This window comes from Bactrocera dorsalis, chromosome 1 (genome assembly GCF_023373825.1).
Source record: "Bactrocera dorsalis isolate Fly_Bdor chromosome 1, ASM2337382v1, whole genome shotgun sequence".
Taxonomy (NCBI): Eukaryota; Metazoa; Arthropoda; class Insecta; order Diptera; family Tephritidae; genus Bactrocera; species Bactrocera dorsalis.
In genome coordinates, this window is record NC_064303.1 from 33,676,771 (window position 1) to 33,702,458 (window position 25,688).

A 25,688-nucleotide genomic window follows, 5' to 3' on the forward strand; every position below is an offset into this window, starting at 1 on the left:
GAAATTACAACCACATGAAAGTAGACATCATTACCTTTCTCCACATATATATTGTTCAACAAATACGTCCCAATAAACAAAGTACTACTCCAAGAAACATCAGGTCAATAACCAACACTCCACAGTAAATACGACACACTTTGATGCAACAAAAAATTTACAACAACAACATTTTTATGAAACTTATTAATAACATTTTCTTTTTACATACCTGAATTAATATTTTCCATTTTATAAAAATTGTATACAATTATAATATTTTGTTAAACAATGGATTAAATGTTAGGCACTATAAAGGTGAATGTCAGAAAACAAAACAAAACAAAAAAAACTACAACTTTGACAGCTTGGCTTTAAGACATGGGTTGCCACCTGACTCTAATTTTTTTTTTTGGGTATTTCAAAATGTTTATTACAAAATGCCATTATCCTTTTTTTAAAATAGTACACTTCAAAAATTGATTTTTTGCCTCAAAAACCATTCATTTGACCTATAGTGCATCCCCTAAAACACCATTTCTCTCACATAACGTTTCTCTAGCGGAGAAACGCTTTAAAATAGCGCGAGTTTTGGCGTTAGTGAACTCCATGTTTACACGTCTATAACTGTTGAACGCAATATTCAAACTAATAACTAAACATGCATAGCCTAGTTTTGTAGGTTATGTCAAGACCTTTCGAAGTTATATAGTATTGCCAGATACGAGCTCTGTAGCGCTTTATACATAGCCGGGAAATTCAAAAAGGCAGAAGGGAGATATTTGACAACCTTATATATGGGTGTAGTATCGACCCAATCTTTTCAATTATCGTTATGATGCCACATACCAAAAAATTGTTCCCTGAGTTTCATTAAGGTACCACACGTACAGTCACCACTTATGTGGAGCCGGATGTTTGAAAATTCTGGTAATAGTTATATGGGGACTATTTCAAGTTTTTGGTTAATTTTAGGCACAAAGATATACTGTTATGAGTTAAACACGTTCTGTAATTTTCATTAAGAAACCCAAAATATTGGCCAATGTATCCTGTGTAATGTCGCCTGGAATTTGATCGATTCAACCCATTTTTAATACACACAATTACTATTGTCAGGAAATGACTCTCTCTGAATTTCACCCCGATATTTTTATTTTAAAGATATAGATACTTGGGTTCACATATCCGCATACACTAAAGACATTTCGCGTGCAACGTTCCATACCGTTATATTAGTTACTTCTTGATTTGTGTACTGCGGCGTAAAAGAATCAAATGGAATTTAAAATTTTGCTATATAGGAAGTAGGTGTGTTTACGCACCGATAAAAAGAATGCCGCGTACTAAAGTAGTAAGTAGGTGAAATCAGTCCCGAGTTGTGGAATTTCACAAAAAAGTGAACGGTGCCACGACCATTGTCCAATTTCCACAAAGTCCTCGTGTACCACCTCGGTGGTAACATTTCATGTTTCTAGCGTATCTAGTTATAGATTTAATGCGTTTTTAGTATATTTTAACAGTTCCGTGGGTTTACGTCCTGATTTCATCCATTTTCACACTGTTGGTAAAACTTTCTATAATATTTGCGCTGGGTGTATTTAGTTGTTGTAGCTTTAGGGTTTAGAAGATATGTACATTAAACTTATTTGAGGGCGAGCCACATTTTAAATTTTTCTCACAGGTGCTCCTGGCCTTAGTCTATCTATTCATAGCCTCTAGAAAGTTTACCATATTATTTTGACTTGAAACATACCATATTTCTAAAGTGAGAAACAGATCGTATGTCAGTAGCTCACATCAACGGTTCCTTTGTATATACTTAACAACATAAACTAATTTAACATTTTTTTCTTACATTTACTCTATTTGATCAACATCCACTTGAAACTGGTTTGCTTGCGACAACTAACTTATGGCATCTCAATTATGCTGCTGCCATCTCTTTATTTGTGTGATGGTTTTTCGCTGATGCCATTTTGGTGACATCATCGTCGACATGATATTGCAATGACTTCACTGAATTCACTGAATTCACTTTATCACGTCTTGCTTGTCTTATCCACCGTAGAGATGAAACATCACGAAGAGTTGCTCGAGGATATTAGAGATGACGCATCTACGAATTTATTGCCTGACAAAGGTGAGTATGAAATATAATATGTGTTGAATAAAAGAAAATACTGTATTTAAATTTAAACTACAAAGCTTAATTGTTAAATATCTGTAGGAAATATGGTATGAGTTATATATATGTTAAAAAGAAGATTTGGTAAAAATTTGTACGACTTCGGAACAGTAAGCAAAGTTAGCTTAAATATTTTGTCTCTAGCTAGTTATCGTATTAAAATAATTTTAACAAAATATTTTAAAACTTATATTTCGTCGCTAGACACTTTTGATAACTAAATTTATTCTGTATCAAGGCTTAGACGATTCCATAAAATATTTCCCAAGAAAATAAATGCCTAAATTTTTCCATTGTTCTGACAAAAAATGCGCTGGCTTGGCGTCCAATAACGAGTCACGTCAACTTATGTTGCCCTGCATTTACCGCAATAAATGGTAAACAGAAAGTCGAGGTCTAGACTATAAGGAGGGTGAGACAAAATTTACCAAGCGCTGCTTTTTTAATAGCTTTTAACCGCTGTAGTAACACGAAGCTGATTGTTGTCATGGTGGAAAATTACTGCATCGTGCAAACGGCCGCTTCATATTATTGAGTCATTAATGGTTTCATCGGTTCAACAAGGACGCTTTTCTGATTCAATCTAATATAAAACATTCCATTGGGGTTTCGGATATTCGGCTTTGTTCAGAGTTGACATTTTTCATCACCAGCCACAATCAACTTCAAAAAGTACTTTTTTGTAGCGTTAAATCAACATTTGCGACAATTTTCAGTACAAATCGAAGTTTTCAGTTAAATAAACGTTAAAAAATTATAAAACCGCATTCCCATCTGATACCATAACATATAGAGCATTACTTTGCCGTCGCGGTTATTCGATTCGGAAGTACAACAAAACGGCTGCCTTTGAGTATAGTTATTAGCATTTTCTTAGCAAAGTTTACTGAAATTCCAACGAAATTCCAAATGAGATAACAAAAATGGAGAGAGAAAAACAACAATGTAAAGTTTCTAAGCAGGAAAGATAAGCCAGTGTTTATTAACATTTACACGCCGTCCGAAAAGTGATCTGGTAAAAAGAATTCACACAAAGAAACAAAAATATACATACATGCTTAGGCGTGCATCCAATACCTACAAATTACACATAAATAAGTAAAATAAATCATTTGTAGAAAAGTTTAAGGCTAAACTCTGAAAATTTGCACATTTTGATAAATAAATACTTTTACGATGTTGCACACTCACACGTTAACTTCACACCCTACCACCTAATTTTGCACGTATAAGCAGTTGTTAACTTGATGACATGTCAGCAACCACAACAATAACAGAGTTTACTATAGCATAACATTTCTCATAGCAGTAGTTGATTAGCTCATTTTGGTATTATAAATAGCTTACTTATTACCGATGACAACAACAATCACTATTAAGTTTGCAAAGTCTCATGAGCCGCAAATTTATGGTTTGGGAAAGTTTCGGTCTCATCATAGACAATACGCTACAATGTGAAATATGCTCAACGCGTTTTAACAGTAATGAATGTTTAAGATATTAGTATTAATCAGCGAATTTTTTATAATATTACCTAAAAAATATTGTTGAATCATTGCGGCTTCAAGTAATAGATCACGCTGATAATTTATATATATATTTATAACTAAATATAAGAATTTCAGTGAATAATTATTCATATGTATGTTATATGAGTACGTAGGCATACGTGTGCATGTTTCGGTAACAGTTAATCTCATATAAATGACTGAACTTAATCTTATCTCACATCTTTACACTTTTGTAAATCGTTTTTTACTGTTTTCCTCAACCCTACCACTTCCAGCATCGCTTTTACAGAATGTAGTACTGAGTACTGAGTACTTTGCATTTCAATTGCATGATGTTTGCATATATGGGAGAGAATGTACTCATATACTTACATATATTTACGCGTTCCTATGCTATTGCTTTACACTTACGCAGTTTATCATTCGCTTGTGTTGACAAATGCGAAGTCATATTTCTGTGATGTTTTCACCGCGTGAAGAGCACAAAAGCAAATGTAAGTGTATGAAAATATCTCTGCTTACAAAAGTGGAATGGTGTTCTGTAAAAAATACCACTAGTGCTTGATGAAATCTGATATTGCTTTACATATTCAATTTCCTTCCATTCTGACTATTTGTTTGTGTATGTCTGAAACTATCCATATACCCAAATTTAAATTTTTACTATTTTTAAAAAACTTTAAACAGTAAAATACTGTGTTATAAACATTGTTTTTTTAAGGCAGTGGCCTGAAAATTTTATTCGGACTTTTCCCTGTTCCATCATACATGCGATATTATTATTTATATTTATTAGATATTTTTTGGTGATTTCTAGGAGATTTCAAATTATAGGTATACTGTATATAGATTTAAAATAATTGGAGTTTTCCACTGTTACCTAAGGTCTATTGTGCCCTCTCCTATATCACATATGGTCACAAAAATTCCACCACTATGAATAAGTTTGCTGGAGCAATCTAGAATCAAGTATTCTGGACTTTCCGGTTCCATGTCGCAAAACCGATTTGTCTCGGTGGAGATAGATCATATCTCTAAACATTTCTAGGTTGTAACTTCACAATAGTAACTTGGCATGGCGCATTTCTATTGCCTGCAGCCACTGCCGTTTTCTCTCCTCCCTGCGAAGCAACTCATTTATGGTATGGGATCCAATCGCAATGCATCGTTCTGGGTCCAACATCCTAGAAAGGGATGGCTTTTTAATCCGCCATAAGATGAGATCGCATGGCTGGTTGGTCTCGCAATGCCTGTTCCAATGCTTTCTGGTGTTTTTGAGCCATAGTACCACTGGATAGTGCTGACCTTAAGTAGTAGGTCGAGCGTGGAATCATTCCATTCCGTCTTACTGTCGAGTGTAAACTTCTTAGTGCAGCATGATGATGCCTAGCTGCAGGATCTATCCGCTAGACGTCTGCATATCATGAGTGCCTTGGTAGCTCTGGACAGTGATAATTCCATATGCCTATTCCACCGTAAGTTTGAGTCTAATGTGAGGAGGGAATTTGGAATTTGGTCTCTTTAGACACTTTCTACTCTCTACCACCAAGTGTTAGGCACCTCAAGCCCGAAAGAGATCTTCGGTTTCTGAAAAAGACGGTTGTTTTTGGATTCATATTTAATCCTACCCATGGTGAAATACCCATCCCTTTGCTAGACGTGAGTCTCTTTGCCTCAGAGATTATTCTCAAATTAAATTCGTGACATTATGAAAATGTCATCGGCGTACCCCTGGCAGAGAATCCTTAACTACTAGGCTCCATAGTAGGGGAGATCGAACTCCACCCTGTGACAGCCCTTCGTAGTTCCAAAGAGAAACTTTTCTTCTCTCTCAGTGGTTTATGCAATCATGGTATGCAATACAGTCGGTATCCCTCTGCATACTGGAGCCATCAGATTCCTTTTCTCCAATGCCTTAACGAATCTTTTGTCGCATTATCAAAAGCATATCGCAATTGTGGGTATGGGTGCGGGTCAAGTTTTTGACACCCTCTGTGTTGCAATCATGGTATGCAATACAGTCGGTATCCATCTGCATACTGGAGCCATCAGATTCCTTTTCTCCATTGCCTTAACGAATCTTTTGTCGCATTATCAAAAGCATATCGCAATTGTGGGTATGGGTGCGGGTCAAGTTTTTGACACCCTCTATTTGCAGCTGCTAATTTTCGAAATTTTTACCTTTTTTTTTGTAAATTCTTTCTTGTTTCTAAATAAATAACTAATAAGAATAAGGAAAGTCAAAATATTAGTTGCCTTTTTAATAAACTTTAAAAATTACCTGAAAATCATGCCTCCTAAAGAACGCTTTGATTTAACTAAGCTCCAAAAACTATATCTCTAAGTAAAAAAATATTTAATTTTCTCTTAATCTTACAGATTTACCCAAGTTTGGTGAGCCATTACAAAATGTCACGGTACCAGTGGGGCGAGAGGCGGTACTACAATGTGTTGTCGATAATCTGCAAACCTACAAAGTAAGTAGTTAAAAAAAATTAAACCTTTAGAATATACAAATATACAAAAATGTATGAATCAGTTGGCATGTAGTAGATGGAAAACCAATTATTTTTCATCAGTTAGATAACTAGATAACATACCAGCCTTATATAAAAGAGTCAGTGCAACGAAAATTGAACTCCGGAATTGTCAAAGATTTATCGGCACACAAAAAAACATATTCCACAGATTAAACACTCAAATGCCTCATGATTACCACACATTTCAGAACGGGCACTCACGCACATTGAAAAAGCTTGATTCTCGTTGAACGCACTCAAGCATTTAACAAGTAAATTGCTTTTTGTCAATAATACAATGTACAGTATATCCAATCGTTTGTGTTCATTTTGTCTCACTAAACACATACCAACACTGTCGGCACCTGATTTAACACTTTGCTTACTTTTGACCCTTTATTTCTCAGAATGTGAACCGTTCTCTCTTTCCTTGGTTGTTATTTGATTTTCATTTTTCCTTTCCTATTTAGTATTTTAAGTCGCAATCTTTACCGTTATGTATATATGTACGTAAATAAATATATATGTATAAAATTGCAATACTCCACTGTAATTTCTCAGAAGTCTGACCCATATGAAGCAATTACAATAACGAAAATTTTCAATGAAGTTATGACTTTTAGGCGTCCCAAAATGTCAGATTGTCATATTGATATGTGTACCTAAGATTTATTGAGTACCGATATAAATACATAAGCACAATGTTTATACTTTGTTAGAAAGTGAAATACGTACATCGTTGTATGGCATCAATAAAGAAAGTTTTGTGGAATTGGCCAGTGTAATGGTAAACAAACATCCACTTGTTTTTTGTGGCATGAACTGAACAAAGTGTTTTTTACGTAAAAATTGCCACAAATGCAGAAAATAGCTACAGATTTCTTCTATCACTTATAGCTCTTTTGTTATGAGGATTTTTGTTTGAGAAAAACAGCGATAGATATATTATTTTATTAACCATAGAGTACATTAAAATGTTACTGTCGATACTTTTCGGCGATATTTTATTTTTGGAGTATTTCTTAACTATGTCCAGCAGTAATCGGCAAGCAAACTTGCACCGTACTTGCCTTGGTACCGTTTCTCCATAACAGAAATGTCTTGATGGAACCGTTCTCCATGTTCGTCACTTACGGCTCCTAAATTTTCGGCGAAAAATCCAGATGGGAGTCCAGAAAATGAATTTTTAGGCACATGTTGCAACCCATTATTTTATACGCAGTAAGCAGTTCAGTCACAAGGTCTTTGTAATTGTCCGCTTTCACATTTCCAAGAAAATGTTTATCGAATATCAAGGTTGACAACATTCGGATCGTACCATATTCGCCACTGATGTCTAATTCACTTCCAAAACTCATGTCAATGTTGAGTATTACAGTTTGCTGAAATCGATCAAATACGTTTGCAAACACGTCACCAAAGAAAGCAACATGGCGATTATTGGCCTTGAACGAAATTAGTTCAGGAAGTATCAAATGGGTCGACACGTGAACTGCAATAAAGCGCTTTGTAGGATATTTACATTTGCCATTCATGAAAGTTTTCCGACTGTTGTGCGTCTCGCGGTTCAAATTCATTTAAGTCATTGCGTATTGTGAATGGTACGTTGTGTTCAACTTTTTGAGAAGCACACCAGCAATTGAAATTCCTGGAATATGATAATCACTGAAAACAAACGATGGACAATGCGATAGCTACCTCGCATGCCACTGAGCGTCACATACTTTTCGCGAAGATCATTTCGACATATCAGCCTTCAAATTAGCGTCAATTATGGGATATGAACAAAATGATACTGCCGATGACGTTTTACTTTGTATTCGCTAAGAATTGGAAATGGGCAAATTTCGGTTGATACTTCCAGTGGTTTGATATCAATTTCACCTGCCTTTTGTCAATTCACTTCAATGAAAGATGAACTCATCACAAATGTTCATCCGAACATTAGCCAAATTATCGTAACTGCGATTACTTGAGTGCACGCGCAATTTTAGCTGCCAAAAATACCGATGTTAATGACTTAAACTAGAAAACAAAGCCGTTAAGTACCCAGTGCAATTTCTAAATTCTTTGGAGAGGCTTGGTATGCCGCCGCATTACTTGCGCCTCAAAGTTGGATCTGTCATTATTATATTTCCCAATCTTCATTCGCCGAAACTATGTAATGGAACCTGACTACATTGAAAAAAAATGTAGAAAAATCACAAATAAATGATTTTCAATACAAAATAAATTCAACTTTCTTTTCGTTTCAAAACACATAATTTCACGCAGGGCAACGGCTGCGGGGTTAGGTAGTAGATATATATTTATTTAGCTTATGAAATATAGCTATGACAGAAACCAATACCTTTCTTTTTCTGAAAGTATGTGTTTATGTGTATACGTATGTATTTTAGATGATATTGTTCTTATCAACTTCCCAGTCCAATTTATAACGCAGTATTACAATATTTTGCACACCAACTTTATTTCGTTGTACAAAAGTTATCATGAAAGCACATTTTACATTAATACTTTTCTTATTATGGCCCTCCCTTACCCCTCAGTGTATGCTACAAAGTCACCACAATCATTCCAATACCAGCAAATCATAATCACTATTATTACAATTGTTACAAATGGACCCTTCAGCGGCGCAAGTGTGGCTTACTATAAAAGTTTTCCTCAACTAAATTTATAAGTTATATCGTTCGTCTAGCTGTATACATTTTTAGTCGCATATTTTTAGGGTTTCAAATATTGGAAAAAATCTTGGGCATAGATGCACAAAGTGAATGTGTAAAAGGCACATTCGTATGAATTTTGTTTTTTTTTTGTTTTGTAGGAGAAAGGAAGGAATGCTGGAGTGCGGAATATTAATCCGCTAAACTTAACTTACCCCCATATCTTGTCTCTCCCACGGGACCATTGGATTAGGTATTTGTTCATGGGAGAGAAGTTGACATTTAAGTTTCCTCTATTGTACGGACTGACTGGCGCCTAATCTGTTTTGAAAATCTCAATATTTACAAAGGATATCCTTTATAAAGGATATCGCGTATAAGTGCCGTCAAATTTTCCGCCGTGGGCCTGTCTGCAAGGCTATCAGATTTTCCCTTATACTTGAAAACCAAGGGTAATGATAGAGAATGCGTTCAGAGTTTTATACATACTCTGTACTCGTTGTAAAATATGGACTAAAGTCATGACGACTTATATAGGTAACTTCTGTGCACCTATGTATATCCACTAAGTATTCGGATCAGGTGGAAATCTAGATCCCAATGTTGTCTATATATCCACAAATGTATATCCAAAGTCAGTCTGTGGGTCAAACGTCCTTTGCATGAAGTTCGCCACCGTTGATGCCACATTGTGAAGTTTTTGATTCTCTCTCCTCTTTTTTTGTCTCCCTGGATCTCAATCGGCGCCATACTTGTTAATACCTCAGCAGCTTCGTTGAATATGGTTCGAAAAGCACTTACCAAGCGTAATACGAAAGCCTTCTCGCGTTAATTGGTCAGCATACGATTTTATGTCTAGCCCCATATCCATATTGGAGCCACATACAGTAACTGATCTCATTACCTACATAAGTATTTATTATAGATTTTATTTATTTACATATCGTATTTCCTAAGTAGTTCATGAATTTAAGTCTTAAGTTCACTATTACACCAATGTACTTTAACAGTGGCTGTGAAGGAATCTTTCATTCTCCTATTGTGAGCGATATCTTTTCATCTTCTGTTTCCTGCTTAACCAACTCTAGACTCATGGTAGCAAACCATTGGCGGAAATAATTTATGCAGTTATTGCATTTGAGGTCATCCACTGCTACCACTATGAGTTCAACCGCATATGCGAATGTTTCCATATTTTTTGGTTGATGTATTCTTAGCACTCCTTCGTATATCATAGTAGTGGGCCAAGCGGATTCGAATGTTTAACTGTATTTGTTTATGACGGAAGACAAGTTGGTTAAAATTGCCGTTTGGACGTATTTTTTTTAACAAAAATAGTGAGTTTTTATGTGCTACTCTCTTTTAAAAAAATGTACACGTGCAAGCAACAGCAAAGTCATCAAGTTGAGTTCATATAAGAGAGGATGAAAGTTTCTCATTAAAGTTGAATAACCTCTATCTTCAACTCAACCAAGTTTTGCACATTTTTGCTGTACTATTTTGTCAATGTGTCAAATGACAACTTATTGTCCATCATGTAAAATTATGTTTTTTTTTTCGATTTTAAGAACGTTAGGCTTGAAAACAATAGAAATTTTTTTATAGAAAAAAGTGTAAGTATTGTTAAAATGTCTTTTGTCAAGGAAAGCATAATTTTCCATCAAGAAAAATCGAATGGCGCTTGCGTGAGCAGATTTGTTTGCGCAGGGTTTCAGCGCAAGTGATCCCCGTTTCTTTACACATCTGGTATAGTTTTTTCTATTTGCTACTCTGCAAAGCTTGGCTCATCAAAATCAGCTTTAATTTATGATAAAAATGTATAAATAAATGTTCAAGTGATTTTTTTCAAGCTAGCATCCAAGCAAAACTGAATTTTTTAAAACAGGACTAAACAAAACCGCTGAGGTACTTAATAGTTTTTCTAGACAAGTTTTACGAAGAGAAAGCTGGTAAAATACTTACACATGGAAAAAAGAAATAGTATATACTTTTAAAATTTACATATTAAAATTTTTATTTTAAACATTTTTCAGTTGCAGTTTTCTGAACTAAATTCACTCAATTTTTTTTTAGATCTAAATTTTGAATTTGTAGCTGGCTTAAAGGCAAACCATCTAATTCCTAAAATTGAGATCCAAAAGCCTAATTTTTAGCGAAATTCTACAATTATCATTAAATATTTCTAACGTTTTTTGTTTTATTTTTTAAATCTTGCGTCTATAAACAGGTTCTATCATCCAAATTAAATAATCGTTTCATACCTTAAGCAGGGAATATTAAGATCACCATGAAGTTTTTAACACCTTGTGGGAAGCGTCGGAGAACGCAGACAAAATATGTGTACATGATCAACATCTTTATATATGTGAACTGGTCTCTCAGTTTTCGAAATTTTTGTTTTAAATTTTGCATACGTTCATTTCTCTTCAATCAGCTGCTTACTTGTCAAAACTGACGATATGAGAAGAAGCTATACACACTGAACGATCAGAATCAATTATCTACCTGTGTGGAGAACTTTTTTTCTTGAGGATATAACAATAATGTATAATTTTCTCTAACTACTCCCAAAACACTTTTTTCCATAGACGGTCACACTACATGTGTCTCTTACACAAGTAAGCTTTTCTTGACCCATTACTAAACTACAAATAATACCAAAGATATATACGTAAGTAAATCAATAACAATATGCTTCGTGCATTTCTGTGTTTACATATGATTTTCTACGAATTTGACTGCTAAAAGTAAGCCATTCATCTTAATGAACGTGTTTGACTCTTTAACATCAAAGAAAGGTAGCTGATTGATTGAGAGACTCACAACAGCCGCAAGCAATCAGGCGTATATTAGAATTTATAAATACACTTATATATTTATCAGAATATGTACTTAAGATACAAATATATTTATATATGTATATATGTCAGCAAATCATGAACGTATGTAAATATATATATGTATTTGACAACCCAACGGAGTACTGTCTAATAAAACGTGTAATTAAGCTAAAGGTAAACAAACAATTTTCTCATGAATTTTCTTTTCTCTTTCCTTTTCCTTTCTTACTGATACTAAACTACGCAAACGCTTTCACACACTACATTTTTTCACCGCCCTGTGGAACTCCGTGGAAAATTTAACACAACCACTTGCACGGCCAATGGATAAATAAACAAACCGGCACACGCGGTCCACCTATACTCACCTATACGAAATGAAAATACGTACCCTCGTGTTCCTGTGCGTCATATGATTATTTTGATCCAACGCCCAGGTTGCGTGGCTTCGCGTCGACACACAAACAATACTGACGATACAAAATCACGTTATAACGAAAAACCACCGAATGAGCATAACCCATTCAGAGAAACGTGCTTGGATATTGAGAATACGTGACGTTAAGGAAGCGGACAAAGGCTGGTATATGTGTCAGATCAATACGGATCCGATGAAAAGTCAAGTTGGTTACCTGGATGTTGTTGGTGAGTACGATAAACTTAATTCAGTCAAATTGTTTAAATATTATAATATAAGTTACTATGTTAATATACTTTAAGTTAAATTTATGAAAATAGAATACGTTCATTAGGGTGCTTCATTTAAAAATTGTATTTTATTTCTTTGAGGAAAAATGAAATTTTTTTTTAAAAAAAGAAATTTAGAATTTAGAAAAAAACTGAAAATTTTAATACTTAGTTTAAACTTTAAGTACTTTTTTTTTGTTTTTTCACGTTTTCACGAATATTTAAACAAACTCCAAATCCACCATATGCACGCTCTATTGAATTAATTTGATTCTAGATTAGTTGAGGTAATCACGCTGATATTCGATCATGTGTCTCATTTGAATAGATAAGAACTTCGTTCTGCTGTGATGCCTATACTTGACCTTAATTGAAATGACCATCCCATATCGACAATCGCTTCATCTTCCTTTATAAAACTTTGAAAATTTGGAACTACAAAAAACTTAATTTACTGCATTAATTAGGTTAAATTAGGCTACGTGGTAGGGTAGATCGTGCAAACGATAACGCTAAATCCCACTTGTAAAATTCGACTTTTGTGATACCCAAAACTCCTCATTATTAATCATCGAATCCTTGCAGACCACAATATCAATTGAGATATAGTATTTGAGTAACAGTCAGGCATAAGCTGGATAGTAGAAAAGAAAATGCTTAGATGATTCCACCTCACCTTCATTCAAATATTTAACCGCATCGGATGTGAACCTATTGGACAGTGTCCTTAGTTTTATTTTGGTCGAAAAGGATTTCGCAGAACACAAGTTTTGGTTGTTGACCACGAAATCCATGAACTATCGCTAGAACGCAAATGACCAGCTGAGCACCGATTCGTTCATACCCTGATGAGATTAAGATAAATGTAGCCTATCTTGTAAGTTCATTGGCTTTGCAGTTTCAAACTATCCCACTATGGTCAGTTACCCTAACAACTTTAAATCGAGAAGACCTGATGCTATTGGTACTGAGGACAAGAACTCATTGTATTGTCTTGAGTGTATCAATATCAATTTTGTTATCGCTATCACACGACAATTTTTACTTGTAGGATAAGCCTCCTAAGTATCGCATATAAGGTTCTTCGAGCATGTTGTGTGAGAGATTAAAGCCCACCGCCATCAAACTGATTGGACCTTATCAGTGTGGCTTTAGACCGGCAAATTAACAACTGACCACATATTCTCCATGCGCCAAATCTTGGAATACACCTGTTAAAATCAACACACACTACACTTTCGTCGAGTTCAAAGCTGCTTTCGAGAGCACGAAAAGCAGCTGCCTTTATGCCGCTATGTCTGAATTTGTATCCTCGCAAAACTATTACGACTGTAAACTGACGTTGAGCAATACCAAATATTCCGCCAGGATCGGAGAGGACTCCGAGCCATTCGATACCAAACTAGGTTTCAGGCAAGAGGACTCTATCCAGCGGCTTCTTCAATCTACTCCTAATCACGTCAGTGTTGACAGTCATAATTTCGAAGTCGAAGACTTCTCTACACTGGAAGCAACATTAACACCAATGACAACGACAGCCTTCAAATCCAACGCTAAACCTATGCTAATTTGGACCTAACACGTTATTGAAAAGTAAAGACCTCCCTTTCCGTCCCATATATGGCTATATGATGAGATGGACAATGACATCATCTGATTGGTAGGCCGTAAGAGCGTTTGAAAGAAAAATGTTGCGAATATATTGGGTAGTCGAAAAAGTCTTTCCGTAGATGTCGTTGCAGTCATACATATCATATCTGTCATACTCTATCGTGTTGAGATTTTAAGCTTTATTTACCCAAAAAAAAATTAAAATCAGGGAAGTTGAAAAAAAAAAAATACAGCTGTATAAAAACGAGTTAAAATAATGACAAAAATTCGCTATAGTATATTGAAATTTTTGCATAAAACAGGGAAGAATGCCATGGAAGTTGTGAAGTTTACGGAGATGTTGTTGTATCAGTTCGTGTAGCACAACAATGGGTCGCTTGCTTTCGTTCTGGAAATTTCGATTTACAATAATGGAAGAATGTCTAGCGAAAAAATTGAAAAAAGTGGTCAACCAAAGTCGTACATATTTGTTTATTTATTTATTAATATTTATTATTATAAATGCAAAAAAATGAAATTTTCGGTTTCTTCGGCAGTATAGAAAAGAAGAAGAAATATGTGCTAATTGAACAGCGTATATTCACCATTGTTCTTATTAGATTGCTTGTTGGCGATTTTTTCAGTAACAAGCGTGATACTCACGCATGTTGCCATATACATTCTATTGGTGTTGCGAATATTTGCAAAAGTTACGTATACGACACGTATGCCACGTTAAACCCCATATTCTACGCATCGAGAGGTTAGGCTTGTAGGCACGCACACTCAACTAACTTATATCCTACCTCCTATTGCTTCTGAAATAGTTGAAACCAACAATGTTGCAAGTAGTGCTAATTAAAGCAAAGTATACTGTTTCATTGCCTTCCTTCCCGGTTTTGCTATATTACAATTGTTACTTTGTTTTCATTGGCACAATAACGAAAATAAAAACTTCAAATTTAGAATTTAGCTAGATATACTTAGAAGAAATGCGATTAGTTTCATTAGAGAGGATAGAAAATACATAGAAGAATAATGGTCTGGTCGAATAAAAGTTCAAGAATTTTCTTTAAATTTTTGTAAGTCAAAATATAGAAATTAAATTGTCTTTCTTTAGAAAATCTGAAAAAATTACTATGAGTTTGCTGCAATAGAACTTTTGTCTTCATGATGAAAAAAATATTAATCTTTTCATAACACTTTTAAGTATCTACCCCTCGGTTCAAATGGCTAATAATGTATTGTATACAGCTCATAAAATATAAATGTTATATGAACTAAATTCGCTGTAAACAAATTCTTTCGAAACCTTCTCAGGCAGTATTAAAATTGATCAAGTTGCATTATAACCCACTCATTTGCTAAAATTATGGTTATGTTGAAAACTACTAAAGGTGCAATAACTCATAAAAAACATTCTTCAGAAGCGTTAAATCTCGCAGATAAATGATATAATGATATGTTATTCTTGTCATTGTTGTATCAACATTTCTGATGTAATTTTGAAGAATGGTTCGAGTTGATAGTCCTTGGCCGTATAAAAATTTGGGACCATTCCAGTTACATGGCACACATAAGACCCGATATTCTTATGCTGCTATGTTGCTGAAATGGAAAAGTCGGATCACAACCCTATCTACTTCTCACACAACACATTTCAATTCCATCGAAGTATTTCCTTGACTTTACAGAGTCTTTTTGGCGGAATTTCTATCAGCTATTTTTGCCAAATTATTTTGGGTCAAACCACGTCAAGTGGTCCATGAAAATTTCGAAAAATCTCCAGATCATTTGACGTGGTTTGACCTTTTTGCAACTCTAATTTGTACGGAGAGATTACCAAAACTGTTTGCCTTTGATTTTCTACCTCTACTGCTTATGATTCTCCTTATTTATTGGGGCAAAGAAATTATCCACGGCGTGTTGCATTCTATGAAATATCACCTGTGGTTCATTTGAAAAGTTCAGAAAATTTTTGAGAAATAAAATAAACGTTTACCTGCATCTCGAATAGTTTGTTACTGCAAGATGTTGGAAACATGCGTTGAAAATTTTTTCTATTCAATTCCATATTGCGAGTGTGGCTATAATGCCAATCTAAAACTAATTGCCTTCTCTTTCGTTGGTTTTGTGTGTTCCAAAAAATGCCTGATCCAATTTGTAAAAATTGGTATTTGTACCCATCCAAATAGATGGCACGAAGATTTCGCCCTAGGTGGAGCATCCTTCGTAAGAAATTGGTTATTATTCTTTCTAGGAAATATGAAATATGGAGGCACGAAAGACCAGCCAGCACTCATGTACGTTGTAACAGTTATAAGGGATCCACGTTCTGCGGAACTGATGGCGCCTATTTTTCGCTTTAAGTTAGGTTAGATGACTGATCAGAGATCGAACGTGGACTAATTGATGTAGTCCTTTGTGAAGCCATTGAAAAGAGAACTCCCGTTTTCGGACTTAAAGATCGGCAAAACGCTTAGTAGGCAATACAAATTTGCAAAGGCGCTTAATTTCTACGCCCACCAGTTCGGTGGGATGCCTGAAGGTATGTGCCCCCAAGTGTCTAAGTCTTGGTCTCCCAAATGCGGGACAGTCAAGAAAGAAATGCTGGCTAGTTTCCACAGCATCTTCTTCCAAGCAGCTTCTGCATACAGCGTCCGGTAAGATCCCAGTCTTACAGCATGTATGCCAATAGGACGGTGGCCCGTCAAGAGCCCACCACTAATGAGAGGCTAGCGTTACTGAGGGCAAAGAGATCGCTAGATCTCCTACGATCTATCTTGTGTCACAAGGCTTTTGCTACCGCGCAAGTACTAATGCTGGCCCAGTGTTGACCAAGCATCCGTTAGGCCCAGCTATCCAGTATTCGAACACAAGAGGATGCAGGAGCACTGACCCGTTCACATACTACCGATAACGATTCTAGGGTGCCTTTCCTTGCTAGCTCATCAGTTTTGCAATTACCTGCGATTCCACTGTGGCCCGGCACCCATACAAGTCTTACTTATGACAAATGCTCTCGCCGCCAGAGACAATGACGCCAGACACTCTTCGACAACTGAGTGAATGGTCACTTCCCTGAATGTGGACACTCTGCTGCTACTTTGATGGCTGCAACCTCAGCCTAGAAGACACTGCAATAGTCGGGAATTCTGAAACTGGATTTGATGGAAAGCTCCCGACAATAAACCCCTCCACCAGCCTTCGCCCTAAGCTTTTACCCATCCATAAAGAAGCTTACTGCCCTTCTCCTCCAACGACTTCTTCCCACCCATAACTCCCTCGTCGGTATATGGGCAGAGAAGGAGCCGCCGGAGTTCGATATGGCGAATTCTTGATCTAGATAATCCAGTATGTAGTCAAAGCTTGTGAAGATATGTGAGTGTTCAGATATACGCTCCTTTAAGAACCCAGATTCCCTGAGCCTGATGGCCACTTTTGCGGCCATACACCTTCCGGCAATGTCTACCGGCGTTATGTTCAGAATTGCATCGAGTTCAATGATTGGGGTGGACCTTAATGCACCACACATGCTGATGAGCGCGGCCCGCTGAACGCTCTCAAGTTTCTTTGCAAGTGTGGTCTTCTGTAAAGCCCTCCCCCACATAAAACTCCATAGAACATTATGGGCTTGACTATGGTGTCATAGAGCCAGAGGACCACCTTCTCCTCTACAGGAGTAAAGGGCCATGAAAGCTTCTTATCCAGGAAGAGCCCTAAATACTTCACTGTATCCGCTGGTTGCAGGCGAACTCCTCCAATTTGCGGCAAAGATGCCACAGGTATCTTGTATCTTCTGCTAAATAAAACCATTTCGGTTTTATTTGGAATGATGGCGAGTCCACTTCCGACCGCCCATTTTGTTACCACGCTAAGATATCCCTGCGTCAACTCATACACGGTGATAAGAAACTTTCCTTTCACCAAGATCCTCTAGCTTTTTGAGGAGGTCGTCAACGACTAGGATCCATAAAAAAGGAGATAGAATACAACAACCCTCCCCACGCCGCCTCAGCTCACATTCCGCCGCGCGCTCGCGCTGCCCCATTCTGTTTCGACCACTCTGTCGCACAGAAAACTGAAAATGAGGTGCTTGAGATTCGATTCAACCCCAAGACCGTCTAGAGCAGTTACGACTGCCTCTGGCAGGACATTATTGAAAGCTCCCTCAATATCAAGGAAGGTCCCAACAGCAAAGTCCTTAGCCTCAATTGCTTCCTCAAGCCCACGACACAATAGTGTGCAGGGCAGTGTCCACTGACCTCCTTTTACGATACGCAAGTTGCTCTCCTGATAGATAGTCTCTCGAAATGCGCCTTCTTAAATATCAGTCCAACAGTCTCTCCAAAGTATTTAGCAAAAAGGAGGAGAGGAGGAGGATGGGTCTGAAATCCTTGGCCGTAACATGGGAGCCTTTGCCAGCCTTTGGGATGAACGTAACTCTGACTCGTCCCCAGGGCCCCGGGATGTAACCTTATCTGATGCAGTTCGCATTGATTGGTGCCAACCAGCTGCGGTTTCAATGAATTGATCAAGTCAAGTGACACTCATCCAGAAGGTCGGCAAAGGCCGTGCAGTCAGCATGCAACGTTCCGAGAGATACCTCCGCAGAGGACGTGTTACTAGGGAAGTGAGCATCAAGGAGCATCTGAAGTGTATCTTCACTGCTAAGGGCCCCCCCTTGAGATTTCCCTCTGACCTTCGGTGTTTTCAGTGGACAGGAGCTCAGCTGTCCAGTGCAGTATTGCACGCTGAGCTCAAGACGTCGACCCACCCAACCACCAAATCGCCGGTGGCTAACGCGTCCACACCCGGTGCGCGTGGGATAGTTTTCCGAAGTCTCCTACGGTAGCCGGTACTTCTGAAAGATTTTCTAGGCGCTTTCCTTTTTGTGCAATTATTTTAGGCTGTCGAGACTGCACCACTGACAACCACGTCTCGTCTACATTCCAGATATGGGTTGCTGGAAATTTATATTTTGTATACTCATTTTCAAGTAAATTAAAAAGGAAGCGACGTTTTGGCGAATGAATCCTTTTGCCCTGTCGAAAGAAGTGCCAGTTGGTGTACGTAAGCTAAAAGTTTTACTATGACGCTTGTAAAAACCATTCAACCAGTTTCTGCCTGCATATTTAGCCAACACACTGAAGTTATAAGGACCATTGTTTTTAAGTGCCACCTGAAATGCAAGAGATCGTAAATCCAATCTACTTAGCCCCCAAAAGCGAGATTCCATCTCCAAAGAATAACTGATAAGCTCGTTTTCAATTTTTGCGCTGAACACAGGTTTCCTGCTTAATTTTGTGGAAAGTAGCTCCTCTGCCGGCTTCTCGCTTCTAGCCATTCGCTGTGATGTTGGGTGTGGAGCTTCAAAAGTTTTAGAGACCAATAGTATTCCCATTTCCCCTTTTCTCACAGTGTGGACTTTCCCATGTTCTATTTATTCCACTGCCTGCGTTCACATTTTTTCGGCATATTTGGAATACACTTCAACAATAAAATGAAAGTAAAGGGTGATTTTTTAAGAGCTTGATAACTTTTTAAAAAAAAAAAACGCATAAAATTTGCAAAATCTCATCGGTTCTTTATTTGAAACGTTAGATTGGTTCATGACATTTACTTTTTGAAGATAATTTCATTTAAATGTTGACCGCGGCTGCGTCTTAGGTGGTCCATTCGGAAAGTCCAATTTTGGGCAACTTTTTCGAGCATTTCGGCCGGAATAGCCCGAATTTCTTCGGAAATGTTGTCTTCCAAAGCTGGAATAGTTGCTGGCTTATTTCTGTAGACTTTAGACTTGACGTAGCCCCACAAAAAATAGTCTAAAGGCGTTAAATCGCATGATCTTGGTGGCCAACTTACGGGTCCATTTCTTGAGATGAATTGTTGTCCGAAGTTTTCCCTCAAAATGGCCATAGAATCGCGAGCTGTGTGGCATGTAGCGCCATCTTGTTGAAACCACATGTCAACCAAGTTCAGTTCTTCCATTTTTGGCAACAAAAAGTTTGTTAGCATCGAACGATAGCGATCGCCATTCACCGTAACGTTGCGTCCAACAGCATCTTTGAAAAAATACGGTCCAATGATTCCACCAGCGTACAAACCACACCAAACAGTGCATTTTTCGGGATGCATGGGCAGTTCTTGAACGGCTTCTGGTTGCTCTTCACCCCAAATGCGGCAATTTTGCTTATTTACGTAGCCATTCAACCAGAAATGAGCCTCATCGCTGAACAAAATTTGTCGATAAAAAAGCGGATTTTCACATTTCGAACCGAACACTGATTTGGGTGTGGAGCTTCAAAAGTTTTAGAGACCAATAGTATTCCCATTTCCCCTTTTCTCACAGTGTGGACTTTCCCATGTTCTATTTATTCCACTGCCTGCGTTCACATTTTTTCGGCATATTTGGAATACACTTCAACAATAAAATTTGCCTAACGCAAATAACGCGGGTAATATGGTACACCATATCATATTGGCTTTACGCGGGTATATCATATTACCTATTTTTTTTACTATCACATTTTTACTAATATTTTTATTTAAAGTATCAAATTCTTTCAAACTAACCTTACGTAAATGAAGTTTGGTGGATTAACTATAGATTTAAATAAAAATTTCTTTCACCAATTTTTCAATGCGCCGTGCTAAAGAGCTTCTATTTCACTGTGCAAAAATATCCGACATGTAAAATTACGCGTTCTTAGCAAATGAGAAAAAACTGTGGCGTTGATGATGCCGTTATTTTTTTCTTTTCTGTTCTTTTCTTTCAAATTTCGCAGTGGCTGGCATAATTAGGATCATATGCTTAATAATTTTGAAAAAAAAAAAATAGGTGTACCATATTACCCGCCTGTACCATATTACCCACACTTACTCTAATGTATATACAGCATTATGAATATTATTTGATTGAAATTAACATTGTAATAACAGTTTGCCTAACTTTAAGGGTTTCAAAACAAAATTCTCAAAATATTCGTAACATTTATTAAAAATTTCACTATAAATTAAAAATTAGATTAAAAATGTTATTATAGCATGAATCAACGATACTGAAAACATAATTTCTTTCACAAAGTATTGGCTTCTTAAAAATAAATTAAGTTTTATTCAAAAATTTTGTAACTCTAGTTTTTTTTTTAATTATTAAAAATTTGGTATTTTAATTTTACTGTTGATGGAGAGTATCGAGAAGATTGCGTTGCCTGCCCACAACACACAGCTTTGAAATACAAAAACATATTTGAGGAATTTAATTTTAATATCATATCTCTGAAAGAGATCTAAGTTAATGAAATCTGTAACAAAATTTAATTCCTAGACTAGAAGACTTCGAAAGAATATGTCTTCAATTATGAAGTTTTTTTATATTAAGTATTCTTTGTATAATTCTATAAGCTCTAGTATCTATAAGTTCAAGTACATGAATTTACGTAACACCACAGTCTTTACAAAGCAAACAGCAGAACAAAATTAATATATATTAACTATATATATATAATCTATAATATTTTACTATTTCCCTTCTCTTCCTTTTTTCCATTTGCAAAATTCAACACTCAACAACTATTTGTAATGATGGTTCTTGTCTGCGTGGAAAATCCGAATGTCATTAAAATTTATCTAATATAACAATGACAAACGAAAACTGAAAATAATTTTAACTTTCGTTGTCGCTGACTATTAACAACAACTAAACATGACACCCTAATCTGCCCGCTGGCAAATTTTAACATTTCAACGCTGCTGTTACTGCTTGTGCTACATACAAATCACGTGGCATGTCTAAATCATCTGTTGCGTCATGATGATGTCGACAATGATGACTTCACTGGACAACATAACAATCATTGTGAACATTATGTCACTGTCATGCAACGCTGTACACTGCATCAACAACATTATAATTCTTACTGTTTGGCCCATTATGTTTTATTTGTTTCGTTGTTGTTACGATATTCGCTTAAACAGTCCCACCTGATATCCTTGATTATCCCACCAGCACGGATATGGTGATACGAGAGGGCGCCAACGTAACACTTAAATGTGCAGCAGTTGGGTCACCAACACCAACCATAACGTGGCGTCGTGAAGGTGGCGAGCTCATACCGCTACCCAACAATACCGAAGGTAAGTAAATAAGCAACTATTTTTTTAGAATATATTTTCGAGTCATTTTATAACATATAAAGTTGTTGGCAGTACATAAAGTTATGAAATTTTAGACTAAAAAATATACATATATACTCTTCTTTAATTGTGCTGAACATTTAAATCAATGAATCAATAATGATGTAGGCTTAACCAGATCTCAACAAAAATGTTTCCTTTAGTTTTATTCTGCGCTTGAATAAAATATACACAAAAGGTAATGGAAATGCAGGTATATCAAAAGTATTACTATTTTTTGTTTATAGAATGGCTGTTGTAATCTGTATTTCGCATTGTACTATATGACTCGACAGAAGCTCCGGGAAATTGGTAGGATTTTTATGCTACAACATTATAGTCCAAGCTGGGCATAAAGTAGTTACTACCTTTGCTAAACTTTCAATATAATTTAAAAATGATGGATTTACTTTCACTAAACCTATTATTTATACTTGTACATATCTACAATTTTCTGTGTTAAGAATTGCTAAAAATTCCTACTATTCTAACAAAAAGGCAGTTTCCAGTTATAAAACATAAAACAGCATCTAATTTTTCCATAATTTAACTAAACATCAAAATTGTGAAATATGTAGTTGCACTAACCACTAATATAAAAGCCTGGTGAAGGTGATTCCGACAGCAAACATAAGAAGAATATATTGAACAAACACAACAGACAAAATTCTATTTCAACATATTGTATTACATTAAATTTTAAACGGAAATGTGGCCAACAAAAAATGTGCATCCAAATCCAAAGTTATAAGTGTCAGCTTGTCATTTTATTACAAAATAAATATTGAAATTAGCGTTAAATCCAGCAGTTTTCATTTCGTTACATTATGTTTAAATTACATCGCTTCTGGCCTTAAAATAACAAAAATGTGGTTAAAAGGTGCCATTGCGTAAGTTTTATTTTAGTTTTACTTGACGGGTACTCAGTGACAATCTTAACACAATTAATTTTTAAATATATGCAACTAATGGATTTAGGAGGTAATCCAGTCTAAAAATGAAAACATAATAGATATTTTCATAACTCAATGATAATATAATGGTCTCATTATGAAAAAATATCTCCCTAAAAGAGTTTTCAAAATTCATATTATATCTAAAGTTGTATTCGTTTTAGTGTCGTAATAACTCGAATGGCTTAATTTTAACTTTAAAATTTAATAATAAAGCAAAATTCTTGGCAATTAAATTATGTAATAAGTACTTGTAGATATTTTATGATTTTTTTTTTGCTTTTGAAATTAATATAACTAAAAACTTTCTTCAGAATTCTATTCATATTTTGTGTAACTTCGTTCTCTATACTATATTTTCATGAAGTGTTATGCTGTTAAAAGGAAGCTTTTAGCAGTTTTTTCAGTTCTCAAAATTCGAGAACGAGTCATAACGATGAGATTTTAGAAAAGTAATTTTGGATGACAAAAATGTACCCGCAAATTGTAAATAAAACGCAAAATATTTATTTACCTATTCAGCAATATTTATTTTATCGCCTTCAAAGTAATCTCCACCAGACATAATACATTTATGCCAACGACTTTTCCAGGCCTCGAAACACTTTTCATAAGCACCTTTTGTTGACCTGTTTGCTTGTCAAACTTATAGACTAATGTCAGTGGAATGTACTGCTACATAATTGTATTTTATAATATTCACCAAAATTATTCGAACGGACTCGCAAGAGTTGTTGAGTCTCTCTAACATATGACGGACGATTTTCAAGTAGGATATCTTTCCCCTTTTTTATATTTTCATCAGTGAGAATTCATGAGGTATACCGACTTAAGCAGCTGCTGTAAACAAACTGGCTGACAAATTGATTTTTCATATTTGGCACAGTAATTAAGACATTGATCAAATCATGTAGATATTTAATTCGAAACTATGTATGAATATATCGTCACCTGAAATGCAAAATAACGTATCATCAAAAATTCAAAATTGAGTGTCTTATTGATTACGATTCAGTACCCCAAATTACATACAGAATATTACATATGTCCATCATTTTCAGGTTCTGCGATCAGATATAAACCAATTTAACCAATATTAAAATTTTTTTTCACTCATGTTCCATTTTATTTCGTGTTTCATTCATGCCACTGTGAATTTCCGAAAATGTTGTTACGTTATTTTGCATTTCAGGTGACGATATATTTATTTAAAATTACAATCGCACTTTTAAAAATTCGATAAAAACTATTCCAATAAAATAAAATAAAGATAAGCTTATTGAATTCTGCACGAAATGGCGCGTTCTTTTATTGATTTCTACATGTAAACCATGTGACTGAAATGTTATGGCAAAAACTGAGTATTTATTTACCAATCAAAGGGTCATAGATAATAATAAAACGATTCTAACTATTTTTAAATCGGGTATGCATTTACAGGAAAACCATCAACGCCATTAGCAAAATGGCTTTGCATTTTTATTGGATGCAAATTTTATGACATATATTTTGCAAGGATACGTTCCCCAATTGCATAGCAATTAGCCTTCAAACATTGTGATTGCAAGCGAAATGAATTTGCAATCTTAGTCGAAAAATTTCTATGAATATTGAAGTCAATTTTGGTAGTTTCGGCTGGCATGCAATTCAAATGTATCTCGTGTGTATATATGTACATATGTATAAAATTGAGTTAAAGTCTGAACGAATTTCTTTCGTGCAAAATTAGTTTATATTTTTTATATTTCTATCAAATCAATTGCGGATTTACAAACGTCCATATTAAAACAGGAAAGTGTTCCTTCCATATTTTAAGTATGCTCTGAACATCAGTCACCCCTTTGGATCCTACAAGAGTATGCTCCGGTTGTGAAACCTCCCGTTAGTTGCCGTATCTTTTCGTAGAATTTTTCAGCATAACCCCTTTCGGGTAGCTTGTCAAGCTCTTCATACTCATGCATTTCGAGCTCTTCCTTGTTTTATCTGCATATGTGTCTCGCTCCCCTCTTCATGTATTTATCCCACTACGATCCTGTTGTAGTCGGTCTTAATATTGCGAGGAAGGCTGTCCGTCTGATTTCTCTTCACTGCGACACTACAGTCCTTTCCATTCCAGCTATTATTTGCTAATGAGTGCTCGAAAAAGGCATTTTTGGTTATATCGTCCTTATTTTCCATCGGAGCGTGGGCGAAAAATTTTGCTCTTACGATTTGTGGCTTTCTCATACTAAATTTGCGCTCCGTTATATGCCCGCTTTAGTAAATGTCAAAAAGACCCACTTGTATCCGTCCAATTTCCGTCCAACGAATTTCTTGAACGGCGGTGATGTCCGCCTTTACTCTTACAAGGACATCAACTGCCTTCCCAATTTAGGGACCGGACGTTCCAGATGTATGCTCTTAAATCATGGTACTTATTACGTTCTCGTAGGAGGCTGTTTTTTTACTATTGGGATATGGTACTATGTGTGGGGACTCAAACCCGGAGTACAACCTCGTTAGGCTAGTAATATAAAATTTTATATACATTCATAGCGAGCCGCTTGTTTCAAAGCCGACGCCCAGTGGCAGCCGCAC

General features: G+C 35.9%; 1 protein-coding gene across 3 annotated transcripts in view; it reads left to right on the top strand.

Annotated features, from left to right (window-relative positions):
* LOC125780339 (hemicentin-2-like) overlaps nt 1–25,688 on the top strand; it is a 98,988-nt gene that overhangs the window by 41,103 nt on the left and 32,197 nt on the right. For all 3 annotated transcript variants that reach the window (XM_049462547.1, XM_049462548.1, XM_049462546.1), the window contains exons 3-6: nt 2,051–2,122; nt 6,058–6,155; nt 12,141–12,348; nt 21,961–22,119. In XM_049462547.1, the coding sequence (XP_049318504.1) occupies nt 2,051–2,122; nt 6,058–6,155; nt 12,141–12,348; nt 21,961–22,119 (537 nt within the window). The remainder of the gene's footprint in view (nt 1–2,050; nt 2,123–6,057; nt 6,156–12,140; nt 12,349–21,960; nt 22,120–25,688) is intronic.